Source organism: Hirundo rustica, chromosome 12, assembly GCF_015227805.2.
Source record: "Hirundo rustica isolate bHirRus1 chromosome 12, bHirRus1.pri.v3, whole genome shotgun sequence".
NCBI lineage: Eukaryota > Metazoa > Chordata > Aves > Passeriformes > Hirundinidae > Hirundo > Hirundo rustica.
The window spans coordinates 10,813,477-10,828,342 of NC_053461.1; the positions used below are offsets into that span (position 1 = coordinate 10,813,477).

The following is a 14,866-nucleotide window of genomic DNA, read 5'->3' on the forward strand; positions in this document are numbered from 1 at the left end:
AAGAGCAACTAAACTCAAAGGTTAGGAAGATATATTGTAAAAACCTTTACCTCTCTTGTACCAGTGTCCGGAACTTCCCTGGGTTGGAGGAGAGGAGCTGCTTTCCCTCCTCAAAGCCGAGCTGTACTGGGTAGTACCCCCCGTTGAATGGGTTGTGACAGGAAGTTTGGTCGGACCCCAGGTCAACCAGCAGCTCTCCTGTTGTGTCCAGCTCATGCACCAGCCTCTCCCTAGGCAGGACAGCAAATGGGACACAGGAGTTCAGATCCCCCGTCTGACAGCACTTTTTCATGAGCATCTAGAGTAAGGTGCTTAGCACTATAGTTAACGTTGCTTCCAAGTTTGGGAACTAATTCCACATTGACCAAAAAGCCAGAATATTAATGCACTCATTATCCATTCATACTACTCACCACAGATCTACCACATTCCCATGGTAACCCAAACTGAGGGCAATTTTATTCTTTCTTGCTTCTCTGGAAAATAATAAAACATTGGTTGGAGAAAATGCACCTCATTCTATCTCGAAATGTGCAAACCACACACACTATCAAACCCAGAAAAAAAAAAAAAAAGAAAAAGAAAAAAAAAAGGCTGTATGTTGCTTTCAACACTTATCTCAGAAACAGTTCTTTCAACATTTACATAATTTTTAACCATGGATTCCATGAAGCTTGAGTGACACTGCAAATGTAACATTAGTTGTAATTGCTCCATGCATATTCATGAAACTAAGTGAAGACATGTTTAACATATATAAATAATGTGAAGCATGGGTAGTCACTAATAAAGGCTGCTGCAGCTTGGGAAGTTGAATTCACATTCCAAAGCAGACCTGGAATAAGAAGAGGTGTTCCTCAGCCCCTCCTATATGCAGACTACTTTGGCACAGTGCAGAAGGATGTGAAGGGAGGGTTAGGAAGCAGAGATAAACTCACTGAGTTTGTTACACGTCATACCTGAGGCGAGCAATGCAATGGTCCAGGTTGTTAGAGATTTCCATCAGCCATCCCTGCTTGTGACGTTTCAAAAGTGCTGCTTCATCAACCTAAGAGACATAGCAGAGATCTTAAAACTCCTGTTTCCCCATGCAGTCATTTTTACCTTTAGTTTTTCAATTACCCTGCAGGGAAAAGTAACAAAAATTAGAGATAACAGCCCTACTATTTCCTTGAGTTATACATACATATATATGTATATATTAAAAATATAGATAATATATACATAGATATTGTTCAAATGCTTATTTTTCACCTCTCATTTTTTCAAGCTTTATGTACTCTTTTACTCCAGGCTCAAAGCAAGAAATACTTTTTCAATACATCGCTTCCCAAAATATCCTATGAATCAAAATTTATCATTGAAATTGCATAAGAGGTAATATATTCCTTTAAATTTTAAGTATTTCTATTGTTTCTTTTCATTATTATGTTAAAAGGCAAAAGTGTTTCCAATTTATTTTTCAAATCTGGCTATTTTTTGTGAACATAATATTTTTTAATAATTAAGAAAATATTTTCATTGATCAGCCCAGAGAGACATTTCTGCCAGGCTGCTCAAGATGAAGTTATGGTTTGCTGAATAAAATTAACCCTCACTTTTGTTCTTGGACTGCTGCTTGAAAACCTCAACAAAATAGGGAAGGAAAAGAGGAAAGCATTTTCTGTTCCAGCTGCCTAATGCTACTGAAAAATAGCACAGAGCAAAACAAAACTATGCCTTTAATTCCCTCTTGCTTGAACTTTGAAGCTCCAAACAAGCTCAGTCCCAAATCTGTACTCTCTTCTGGGCTCAGCTTCTGTGTGTGCCAATGTGTATGTGCCTAAGAGACAGCTGGACAAAAATATAAATGCATGGAAAAATGATGGAGGCTTTGGCACAGATTCCATATTCATGGTCCAATGTACAAGCTTGCACATCATTAATACATTTATAATGAGTTATCAGTGGCATAAGGCTAGTGGCAAAATTAATTTAAACCAATATTCTGTGGTAGCAACAGATTTAACCCCCCCCACAATGATGTGTGTGCATGAGAATACATAACCTGGGTATCTTCTAGTATTTCATTAAAGCATTTTTTACTTCTCTACAATCTTTCCCCATCGTTTTAATTATTTCTCATTAAGAAAGTGTATATATGTAAATTAAATAAGTTCTGTATTCAGGAGTTGTTTGAACACCAGGAAACACTTTCTTTCCTAATTATTCTTAGCATGGGACACTATCCATCATTTTCCACATCAGTAATGAAGACTGTCCTTCCCAAAGCCCAGATTATGATAATAACAGTGTCACTGCCAATGGAATTATTCAATAAAGTTAGGTGCTGTGGGGGACAGCTTCTTCTAAGATATTTAAATCAGCACAGGAGGAAAAATATTAAGTGCTCTGTATGAATTACAGGAATTGGGTTCATTTAAATCCCCACATAATACAGATCAGATCTATTTAAATGTTACCACATCCAACATATTTTACTTTAGCTCCCTCTGACATTCCTAGTCTTTCACAGGCTTGCTGGCTCAAGAAAACTAACTCCCTTTGAACCACACTTTCAAAAATATGCTCATTTTTGGATCAGCATCTCAGTAGTTTAAAAAATTGCATAAAGATGATGAGCTAATGTTGCCTCCAGGGTAACCCCAGAAAACCCAGTGCAGCTCAGAGCAGATACCTGGCCCTCCACACAATTACTTCATAAAATTACAATCAGCTCCCAGTCAAACAGGAGAGGTAAAATACTTGCACCACTAATCCCTTCTGTTGGAGCCCTGGCTGACAAAATGATCTCTTGCACAATTCAGTGTCATCTGCATAAATAGTTCCTTAAATAAATAGTATGTACATATTTATAGTCATCCACATGTGCTCCTGAGACTCATTTCCGACAAGGATCATCTCACAGGAGATAAAAAACAGGCGATATTCAGTCTCCTGAATAAAATCATCTGCAGCCATAGAGATGAAAAGGACAAAGGATGGTTGTGAATGGCATTCATTGAAATCTTTCCTTTGTTTTCCAGTGTTTGAAAGACCATGATGACAGAAGTCTGAATAAAGATAATTTATTCATTAATAATTTATTCAATAGCAAATTGAATAAATTTATTTCATCTGCAGGGAGCACCTGATGAGATCTCAAATGCAAATACAAAACCACCTTCGCACCATTGTCGTAAAGCTGACGAAGCCCAAGCCTTCCATCAAAGACCTGAGGTAGCCAGAACAGCCAGGTTTACTGCACATGACATGGGCAGTCTGACCCACTATGTTTTGAAGTTTAATTGTAACTCAAATAGGTCAGATTGTGATATTCTTTCCACTGCAGTGTGACATACCCCCAGCAGAAGTTTCCCAGCTAACTGTCTGTAAGTGACTTTAGCTGAGAAGGCCAAGCTCCCACTCCCAATTAGTTCTCAAAAATCCCTTCTTCTGTGGGGTAACAAGAGCCCATCACATGCAGATACTCAGAAGAACTCAATGCATTTTGGCCAGTCCTGGATCTGTTCATTCAAGAATGTTTCTCCACTGTATTGAAACCAAAGCCAGTCACGAGTAAAGAAATGCATGGAAAAGTTTAATATTTCTAAGTAGTCAATATCACTGAGTGTGAGGTGAGGGTCCAAAGGGATGCAGGGTCACCAGGCAGGTACAAAGGAGAGCCATTTTGTCCCAAAAGCCCGGCCTTTTTAAGCCATTAGCCGGTTATCAGTTACGTACTTTTAAATCATAACAAACATAATTCAACCAACCACCATACACCATGATGTGAACACACAATGGTAACATAACTTTTCTCCCCCTAATTCAGCTGGGTCTCTTTCCCATAGTCCTTTTCTTACTTAGCCAAAGAAACATGCCTGAACCGTGATCATACAAGGCCTCTCTTTTACAAAACCTTGTTTATCAGTAACAACGAAAGATCATCACTACCATTTTCATAGAACTGCAGAGCAACAATCTGTCCTAAAAGTTGTTGCAGTGCTCCTTCCATCTGGTTGCCACAACAGAATCCTATGATCAGCATAAGAGCTGAGAAGGGCAGGTATTGGGAGAACCTAGTGCTAGCTTTTTATGTGAAAATATATTTCACTCAAAACATGCAAATATACTTTCCCAAATGATGATGTTTGTGTCTTACATTAGATGATACTTAAGGATATCTGTGGGTCCAGTGGATCCTATCATCCACTATTCTAGTTGCATAGGCATTAGCAATCTTCCAATCACAAATCATTACTGGATTCTCTTTGTTTATTGGAAGAAATAACTGGGATATTTTAGCATATTTGGAACAGAGAAATTTTCCACAGAATGAAAGACAGTCTACAAAGATATACTGTAGGAGCGTTTTGGGAACAGGGAAAATGGTACTACAGAACTTCTCCCCCATCAGCATTTTTTTTCAGCAGAACTTACCTTCATTGCCTAAAAACTGGGATTCTCGTAAGTGCTTGTGATTAACCTCAGATCTCAACTTAAAAAGTCCCATTCACTTTGAGGAATCACAAATCAAGCAACTTCATTAGTACCAATCTTGATGAGTAAACCACGCCAACATTTTTAATGAGTACTTCCTATTGCATCTGATAAGGGCGCTGGGGGCTTTAAAAGTTAATCAAAGTTAAATAACATAACTAACATCTTCTTAACAGAGACTATTTTTGGCATAAGAGAATGCAGTTCTCATGGGAATTGCCTGTGGAAGTCACACTTTTTCACACATGAAACAAGTAGTTCAAACACTGGGAGTGGCTCATCTGACAGCTTCATTCTGCATCATTTCTGAAGCAATTACAAGTCCATATCATTGCAGTCTGATCCAATGAACAGAGAGTGGAATAGCAGTGAAAAATGCTCAGCAATGGGAAAAAAAGAGACATACTTTAGAAAATAGTATCTTTTCTGAGTTTGGTTTGTCAGGTTTACTTCAGGAACCTGTCGGATCAGAAGAACGAGGGTTCTGACTCAGCACAAGAAGACAGAATGACGGCAGCACTGCTCTCACCTCTGCAATGATCCCCACACAGCCAGCAATGACTGCAGCCTTGGCCTGAGCCCCGCTCATCCCCCCGAGGCCAGAAGTGACGAACACCTTCCCGGACAGGTCCTCTGCCTTCAGGTACCGACGGCCTGCATTGAGCACTGTGAGCTGCACACAGCAAACACAGCCATCACCAGGAGCCATTTCCACTGGAGTCCTTACATTTAAACATCTTCTGTCCCTTTAGCGAACAGACTTTGAAACTCTGGGGTCATCAGCACCGTGAAACATTTTAATCCTTTAAGAAGGAAATATGTTACAAAATGATGTCATGAAACCTTCTGTCCTCATTATGCTTATTTCTCTCACCATGAAATAGAATAATCAGTGGTCCCCAACATGCTGCTCTGGCAGTATAGAAACTTATGGGGTGGCTGCAAAGGACAGCTAAGGAAAACAGCCAAGAAAATATTTTTATATAGTACATTTGGTCAATTCATACTTCACATATTGTAGTTAAATATGGGCTCAGATTGAGACCTTGATTGCAAATCCCTTCAAATCTGTGTTCTGGACAAGACATATCAAAGTGAAAAGACATTAATTTTTCATGGAGGGAGCAATGAGAATTTCTTTAGCAGGCAGAAGTTGCTCTCACAGCAATCTAATCCACTCCCATAGCCAGCCACCATGGGAGAAAGCCTCTTCCATCAGGTACTGACAGAGAGCTTTTCCCAGGTCCTTACCACGGTCCCATGGACTATTCCCTGAGGGCCAATGTAGCAGTAGCTCCCTGCAGTCATCTGACCATACCTGGGGACAGGAGGGAGCACAGTGAGACCACACATTGCTCAGGCTCAAGTGGCACTTGCACTCGTCCACTTGTGTTTCCAGTACAACAAAAACCCCTCTGTGCTTCAATTTGTTGTCCAAGGTCTGCTGTTATCAAATTCTCAGCTTGGAGTTTTATCATTAGCAATGTACCTACATATTTTTGGAGGAGTGTTTAGCTCATTAAATTGAGTTCAAAAATGCATGGATCAAAACCTGAGTGTAAATTTGTCTTGGCATTCAGCAGAGTGACTGGGACAAAAGGACACTCTTTTTCACCTCACTGGAATCTCTGCGTCATTGTGTTTCAGTGGCACTCCTGCCTCTCAGACACGTGGCCATTTTGGAAGCTTTTAGCCCAGAATGGTTGATCACATTCATACTAAATTCCCAGAGGAGTGGGACAAATCTTTGGCTGTTTTAATTCATTCTCTCCTTGGTACATAAAAGAATGATAATCTTGTGCTCATCAACAGTAGAAAAGTATGCAAAAATCATTACGAAAGGATCACTTTCTACTTCAAAGTTTCTCTTAGCATGAAAGGATGTTTTATAACTTGTATTTTCCATAGCAGCAAAACAACCACTGAAAATTAGAACTAGCAAATTCTTTAAGTGGGTTATGGTTAAGGCTTTAAGGTATTGTTCAGCCAAGCCTCACACATAAACCTAATATTAATTCCTACCAGACCTCAATTGCATCCTTATATATGTGGCTGAACATAACTCAAACTCTGAAGTAATTCCATTTAAGAGTGTATTAATGCTTTGCAGCATCAGTACTTTGTGCAGCATAATTGAAATCCATCTGCATTGGAGATTTTAACAGGTCACTGCATGATGTCTGAATTATATTTTAGTCAAAATACAATATATTATAAATATAATAAACATAAATTATACATCTATGATGAAATATGCTTATTTATTTAATTAATTAACATTGAGCTATTTTCTTACATTGTTACACCCAAAGCAAACATCTTCTCATATTCATCTCTGGAGGAATAGTTGGGAATCACCTAAGAAAACAACCAAAATAAACTCCACATAAGCAAATTAGAGATTTAAGCAGGTCTTTTAAACAGCCTAAATTTCTTTAACTATTTCTGTAACTACTACAAATGCAGAAAAACAGTAGAAACAGGAGGAGTAATCCAGGTGCTTTATTTCATGTATTAGATAAAAGGATGTCCAGTCTTCCTGGCACTGCGACTGCCACACAAGTTTTTAGGAGAGCGGTTCCCCAGCCACAAAACTAACCTGCAGGGGGATGGATATTGAAGGGCTCAAAAGGCTGGCAATGAACCAGAATTTCCACTTGTCTACCTTGCCTTCCAAGCAAACCAGTGCAGATATCTGAGCTTCTGATTAATAATCATGTTTTCTTACTGAGGGCTTTTAAATCTTCCAGACTGAGCCTAGCTGAACTGTTCAGGGCAAGGAAGTGCCACAGACTCAGTAAGAAGAGAGGTTTTAAGGAGAATAAGGAGAAGGTTGTTTCCTCCATCACTGCAGATCAGCACACATGAGGTGACAGCAGCTGTGCTGGAAAAAATGTTGCAGATTTTGGACCCCAGATTCTCCTGTGCGTTGTAGTAAATTTAGATAGCATAAATCATATTTTAACTCAGCCAATACTTAAATATGAAACAGAATAGGAGGAAAAAGAAAACAAGATGCTAATACCTACCATGCCATTGGTAATGACTAAGCGAGGAGCACGCTGGTGGCTGGGGAAGAGCCCCAGGGGATGCCCACTGTACATCACCAGTGTTTGCTCTTCTGTCATCTCTGACAAATAGTGCATTACCAACCAGAACTGAAATGAAAAGCAAGGAGAAGAGGGACTTTGTCTGCATCTTACATTTACATTTTTTGTGAAGATGCTAATCGTGGAGAATGAAGGCAGCTATAGAGATAACGAGATGCATTCACATATGGAATAACAGAGCTCTCAACACATTCTTGCTTTCAATAAAGTTCTTTAAGGGATACCACTCACCAGGAAACACAAACCATCAATTAACAAAAGTCTGAATAAGTTCCAGAATAATTTCTCCAATACAAACCCCAGATATCCTTCACTTTTAAAGCCATTCTAACTTTATCTTGAGATTAACCACTTGTATTTGGCACTTTTCTGGCAATGCTTCCAAAGCCAAACTGCAAAATTTTCCCTATAGAAGTAATTAAATACTCATGCTTATTGTTGATCCTAATCTGAAGTCCAGCATCTTCTACTGCAATAAAGGATTTTTACAATGTGCACTTTAAAATGAAACAGCTTTTCTTCTCAAGGGAAAAAAGTCAGCTTTCATTGTGAACACAGAAGAAAATCCTTGATGCACCCTGGAGTACACAAATATATTTCAGCTTTGTCTGCATAACGCAATAGTTACTCTTGACTGATGCCAAAATGTACACTTTGACCATCTAAACTGGCTTTAAGTTTAACTTCAATCCATCACTGTCTATGACAAAGCCCATTACACTCCACGGGATTTCAGTATGTGTCAACTGGGCCTGTGAGAAACTTCCCCATGCAATACTGGAATTCAACAATTACTCGAAACTAGAGTTTCTGTGGGGACACAAACAAGATTTTGAGGGGCAAAACCCCCCAGAATTGCTGATCAAAGAGGGAGCAGTATCAGTGACAAATAAACACAGGCACTTAAGCTCTGAGGCTGTGGCTTTGGTCTGAATTAAAAGTAGTACAGATTGGAAGCCAGTCCCTTCTAATGCAGCTGATTGCCCAAGCTGCAAGTTCAGTTGAACAAGAAAGAGTTAGTCAAGTTCTGTCTTGTTTTTACAATTTGGCTTATGAAAAATGTTGAATAGTTGTATTCATGCCATAGGACAGAGCAGGTAACTAGCTGAACTCTCAACTCCTTAGCAGTCTGGGTAAAACATCCTAATGTTTTTCCTAAACAGCTTCCTACTACTAGCAGCTGTAAGATAAATAGGTTTTTGGCATTGAAAGGCATAACCATCCTAGCTTAAAAAGCAGGTCTGTTGTCTGCAGACCTGTAAAGTTAGCTCTGGACATAGTTCTTTCATTTGAAATTATCCAGAAGAAAGCACAGGTCTGCATGGATGATATATACTAAACTGAACTTTTTCACCGTGAGTTTTGCAATGCTAGATTTTTTATTTTTTTTTTTTTTAATGCTCTTTTCAAGCTGTAAACAGAATAAAATGTTCTGTGGTAACTGAATCATTCATGTGATTGCTACTCTAAGTAAACAAAAACAAAAAGGTTCTGTTTGCTCTGCTGTGAAACAACTGCAAGTCATAGGACTGGCTTGGATGAGAACAAGAGAAAAGAATATTTCTGACTTTGGCAGCACTTCTACCTCACCTTGCAGCCCAGCATCTGCCTAAGAACTGCCAGATCAATAAAGGCCACTGTATAAACTGCTGGCACTGCTCACCCCAGAAATGCTGTAACACTCATATCCACCAGGCAGTAGTTAAGTGGCCTTTATTAATTAATCCACAGAATAAAGAAATGGTGAGCATTGTTATGGTACCTCTCTTGGAAAAGAAAAAAAAAAAGAAAAAAAAAGAAAAAAAATAATCTGCCTAAGGCTTCCACTTAACTTCTAGCTTAAATTTACCAGATTAGGAAACTGAAACATGAATTTTCTTTTAACCACAAATGAGAAATCCCAAACTGGGAAGAAATCCCAGGTCACACAGTCCCATGCTACAGTGAGGAATCCATTCCTCTCCTCTGACTACGAACTTCATTCACACATTATTTTTGCTTGGGTTCTTTAATAAGCAAGAGGCCAGATTCAGATAAAGCCACAGCGAGGTGCATTTGTGATTCTTTATGACAGAAGCTGGCACCTTAGGTCAGCTTTTGCCAATTCCAGCTGCAGTCAGAAATCAAGACTTCCCAGCCTTCAGGAGTGATGCTGCTCTCCAGGGGGATGTAGCTTCCTACCTGTGCTGATTCTGTCCTGCACTGCAGAGAGAATTCTAAATATGTTACTGATTCCAAGGATCTCCAGAAAAATCTTTCCCACATGCATTTTACAGCACATAGAATAAAGGGAGTGCATTTAATGACCATTTTTTAATATAAGAGAACGGAGATTATACAAACACAACTTAAAACATTCTCTGATTTTAGAGAGGCTTTTAACCACCTGCCAATGTTCTTAGAAGATAAAGGCTAATGTCCACAGTAAAGTGCAGCATGAACTGGCTAACTAACACAAATATTAACAGCTAATCTGACTTACTTGGAAAAAGACTCAGAATTGCACATTCTTCAATCTAAGCCTTTTTTTATTCCACTACTTTTGAAAAAATGTTGCAAAAATACCACAAACAAATAGAGGATACACTCTTTTGTTCGCTAGATTTAGGCTCTAAAATTATCTGTGCTACTCAGGCACATACATATGCATCAGAGAAAGACAAAGAACTGGCTTTTTATCATCCTACACAGCTTGGGGTGTTTATGGTATCATGTTTGGTATTTCTGTTGGGCTGGCTGTGCTCTCCCTAGTAAATAAAACTCTTTCCATCTATGCAGTTCATAACTGAGCATTTTCCTTTCCAAACAGGATGTTTTGGAGTATTTTAAGGAAATGACTGCCAAGAATTAGCCCAAACTGCCTAAGCAGAATGTGCATGGGGGAGGGTGAAACAGGCTCTGTGAAACAATTTGCAAACCCGAGAATGTCCTACCTGTGCCCAGTTGCTGAAGACCTGCCCATTTCCTCCATAAGTGACAAGCTCCTGAGGAAACTAAAAAAGATATTTCAACATTAAGGCAAGAACTTTTTTCAAACCTTTTATTGTATCTCTGAGCTATTTTTGCCATCCAGGTAACAAATCTTTTCTACAGTTTATTGCACCTCAAAACTCTCTGTATTCTTGAAATCAGAAAGTAACATTGTAAAAGTGATAAGTTAAGAACAAAAACTGAATTTATTTTCTTCCAAATTATGTGTTTATTGCTGTAACACTGCCACTGGGATGAGTTTCCAAAGACACAGGAAGCATCAGCACTAATTTTTCAACCTAAGTTGTAGAAGCAAGGTACCAAGAGCTGAGCTCTATGTCTCAGGCAGGACCAAGCTCCTGCATATAGTGCCTGTATGTCTAAATCTTTCAGTATTTATGTGAGAACACATACAGGAAGTATCTTGCCAATTTGCTGCTGCCTATGAATCAAGATTCCTTTTACTGTACCTTACCTGAGCCACAGAAGGATCCAGATTATTCATGATCATCAGCATGATGGCAGCAGCTGATTTGGTCTTGCAAGGGTATTCTCCTATGGGGTATGCTCTGAAAGGGTAGGTGAGACAATTTAGAAGATGCACTCCAGCTCACAAGAGCAACCAGAACAACACACCCCACTGGAATATGTCTGCATGCCAGGGATGCTCAAACTTGTCTGAGTTGCAGGTTTTTATTCAAGGGGGGAAGAGTAAAGACAAAAAAGCACAGATCTGAAGCGATATATGTACCTCAACAAGCAAATCGGGTTTTAACTACTATGAGAACTAAGCAAAACCAAGAAATTGCATTCAGCTTATGACTTGCTGAATTATTTAATCACGGCTGATAAATATAGTGGCCAGGAACACACATTGCTTTTTAACTGCTTGTTTTTGTTTTCTTTTTCAGGGGGTGTTGGAAGTGGTCTCTGCAACAGTTTCCAGGCCAAGCAGCCAAGTCCTGCAATGCCAAGGAAAGCAACATCCCTGGCAGCTGCCCTCAGGGTCATCCACCCCTGTTATTTAAGACCGTATCTAAATTAAAAAAAAACCCAACATTCTGCTTGAAGAATGCAAGAAACTCTCAAAACCTGAAGTAGTTAGGAGAAATATGGGCCCTTTTACCAAGATCCACTTTGTCCAAGCTGAGAGATGGGGTATGGGAAACACTTTCAAAGTTATCCCAGCTCAGGTTGCCTGGTACTAAAGTCCTTAATGCCACCTGCTGTGATCATCTCATTGTTATCTTCTCCTCCACCACTTGTTTGTGTATCAAATTGTTCTACAACTTCTGCTCTGGTATTTATAGTGTAGCTGTTTAGGGCAGGAACAGCTCCTTTGCTGTGTCTGCTCAGGTTTTTCACAATTGTGCTGAGGCCTCTAAGGTATGACACCTAAAGGAAGTAGAACCACTGATCAAGAGTTCAATTCCCTCCTTTTCTGTAAGCACCACCACCATTACCAGGGCTGTAAATTCCTAAAGAGGGATGGGATCTCTTGGCATGGTTTCTAAATAATCTTCCTTGTATTGAACCACAGATCTTCAGTGGCTGGACACTTGCTCTGTGCAGGCAAAGTGACACTGAAAAGGTCAGGCTAAACACTGCCAATGACCAAAAAAAAAAGAAAAAAAAAAAAAGAAAAGCACATCCACTGTCCAACTCATGAGCCAAGATCTGGAATACATATCCCACAGATTCAGCAATGGGCTCTTCCCATGTTCCCATACACTTTATCCTGGCTTTTTACATCAGGATGCTAAAATAAATGCCTTGTAGTCATTGCCAAACCAGGAGGGAAAGACTGAGTTTTTTCACAATACTTTTTTTTATTGGGGATTTCTGCTGTTCTAAACTTGATAAAAGAGCATTTCTGTGGAATCATACCAATTCATCAAGAGGAGATACTTACACATAATATTGCTCAGAACATAAGAAACCCACCGTTCAGGTATCAGCTGAGTGCTTTGGCATAGGAACATTACTTAAATGGAGCTATGGCCTTTGGGACATTTAGAAAAAAAAAAAAAAAATCAAATACTTTAAGACTACAGAGATCAAAAGGCATTTTCTCATTGTGAGACTGCAATAACCTATTAGCAAATGATCAGTGAAATGGTCACAAAATAAAAAGTTCTTGAACCTATCGAAGAATCACTGATGCCAGTGATGGAAACAAGCTGCTGGACTGTCTCATCCAAGCCTACTTGGAAGGCATCATCATCTGTAGTTTAGTACAGGGTCCTCTGAAGTGCAGCTCTGCAAAATCTTTCAGATAGTCTTCCTCTTGTCCACTCCTTAGCTGAATTTGGCAAGATCTGGCCCCAGGCTAATATGAACAGCATAGAAACATGGTTGTCTGTGGAAATCAGAGTGCTTTCTATTGCTTTATTCAGATTTCTCTATGGACATTAACCAGGCCCCTGCTGATGCAAAAAGGAATCAATCAGTCTAAAAAAAGCAGCTAGCCCCTGGCAGCCCTCACTAAATCTGTTCTGCTTCACAAACATTAGCCCCAGCAGCCCTAGAATGAAGTGATGGTCCAAGACCAACAGGCACAGCTTATTACAAACCAGGGTCACATAAAGGTTCCAATGGAAAAAATGTACTGCCTTGCTTTTAAAGCCCAGAAAGTTTCCTCTGCTCTGAGAGCACAGATAACCCAACCAGCCACTCACCTGGTCTTCCTTCTTAGTTCAGTTGGGAGCTGACTTGCAGCAGCTCAGAACTATTGCAAGTTTTCTGCCAAGGTTGTCATTGAAGGTCTCTGAGTAATGACTGGCTGCTGGAAGCTACGCCCTGCCATGGGACAGAGCCTTTGGGATCCCTGTGTGTGGCCAAGCTGGCGTTGCCACACACACAGCCTGGCTCAGTCCTTCCCTGTGCTGACTGAGCTTTGCACCAGCGGGACTGCCCAGGCCCACCACAGCCTACCCAGAAGGGAACACACTGCTTTCCCTCCCAGTCCAATGGAGCATCCCAAAACATGAAGAAGCCCTCCCTAGAAATAAAATCACTGCAATACACAGAACATCCAGATTAGCAGATTATGAGGTTCATAAATATGTTATGACAACTTCTACAAGAGGTAAAGTAGGACACAGCAATACCACTCTTTAAAGGTCAGCTCCACAGGTGCAAGCAAGTGGCAGCTGAATACAACGTGAACCATCCAGTTCTCACCTCATCTCAATATCTGGGCAGAATCTGTACATATAAATGTGGCCATACAACCTGAGTTCTTCAGCAAATTCCAGCACCAGCTTCTTTTGGATTTCAGGTGGGAAATAACGCAAGGCATTTCGCAGAGCCAGCTACCAAGAAACACACACACAAAAAACAAACAAGAGAGAAAAAAAATGAGGTACAAGGGAAATGGAGGTAAGTGGGTGGCCCTGCACTTTAATCAGACTCAGCTGGAAGCCTGCCTAAGCTGTTACAAGGACAATGCAATTCAAAAGGCCAAGCTCACACCGGGGGAGCTTCATGCCTGCTTCCACATTGAAGTGTCTCCACCTGCATCTTTCCTCGTAGGTTCAGTTGGGGTAAACCTGTAACCATCCCCTTCCCACCTGCCTCCCCAAATCTGCATGGAAACACCTTGACGATCTGGGAAGTAGTGCTCAATCTTACCAATATCAGATACGGACAAATTCTCTCTTACAGTGTCGGGGACACTGAACTACTGAGGAAACATTATTCAGAAACCCTTAAAACTAAGTCCCTAAACTCCAAGACATTGAAGATCCTGCTGTACTTTCCATTCAAAAAGAGACCCTAGCCCAGAGTTATGTGACATAATCCCAGATGAAGATGTTCATGGGCTAAGTTTTATTGCAGATTCACTCCATTTAGCATCCTAATGTATTGCAGAGGGTGTTGGGTTGCATTATCTTATTGATGTTACATGTATCACTTCCAAATTAGCTGAAGTGATTACTAGGCACTCAGTTAAATTCTGCAGATGATACTATGTGGCTTACACTCCCTATTGCCTTCAAAGACATTAGCCATGGTTTGCAAAGTACAGTATGTCCTTTTGGATGAAAGAATCCATAAATAAATCACTATCTTTAGCAACAGCCTGTTAAGGCATGCCTCTGTATTCTGTATTTAATTTGATTAAAACCATAATGAGAACAAAGATTTTTGTCATCTTTAATAGCAAGTTTCATGCAAAGATCTTGTAACTCCCCTGGCAAATGGCAACACCATCCAAAGGACTTTTAGATGAAAAGATTCATATATCATATGGAATTGCATATCTTCCTTTGGCTGATTTTTAATGGCTGGAGTGGAAAGGA

The 14,866-nt window shown here is 39.9% G+C and overlaps 1 protein-coding gene across 4 annotated transcripts in view; it reads right to left on the bottom strand.

Moving 5' to 3' along the window:
* UROC1 (urocanate hydratase 1) overlaps positions 1–14,866 on the bottom strand; it is a 37,758-nt gene that overhangs the window by 17,151 nt on the left and 5,741 nt on the right. The window contains exons 1-11 of one of the 4 annotated variants that reach the window (XM_058422220.1): positions 13,497–13,520; positions 13,241–13,430; positions 11,038–11,131; positions 10,526–10,585; positions 7,512–7,640; positions 6,779–6,840; positions 5,734–5,800; positions 5,012–5,155; positions 960–1,048; positions 414–476; positions 51–230 (exon numbers count right to left, since the gene is read on the bottom strand). In XM_058422220.1, the coding sequence (XP_058278203.1) occupies positions 51–230; positions 414–476; positions 960–1,048; positions 5,012–5,155; positions 5,734–5,800; positions 6,779–6,840; positions 7,512–7,640; positions 10,526–10,585; positions 11,038–11,079 (836 nt within the window). In that variant the 5' untranslated portion in view covers positions 11,080–11,131; positions 13,241–13,430; positions 13,497–13,520. Of the gene's footprint in view, positions 1–50; positions 231–413; positions 477–959; positions 1,049–5,011; positions 5,156–5,733; positions 5,801–6,778; positions 6,841–7,511; positions 7,641–10,525; positions 10,586–11,037; positions 11,132–13,240; positions 13,613–13,745; positions 13,889–14,866 lie in introns of those variants that run through there. The other 3 variants (XM_040076237.2, XM_040076239.2, XM_040076238.2) reach the window with 3 other exon arrangements.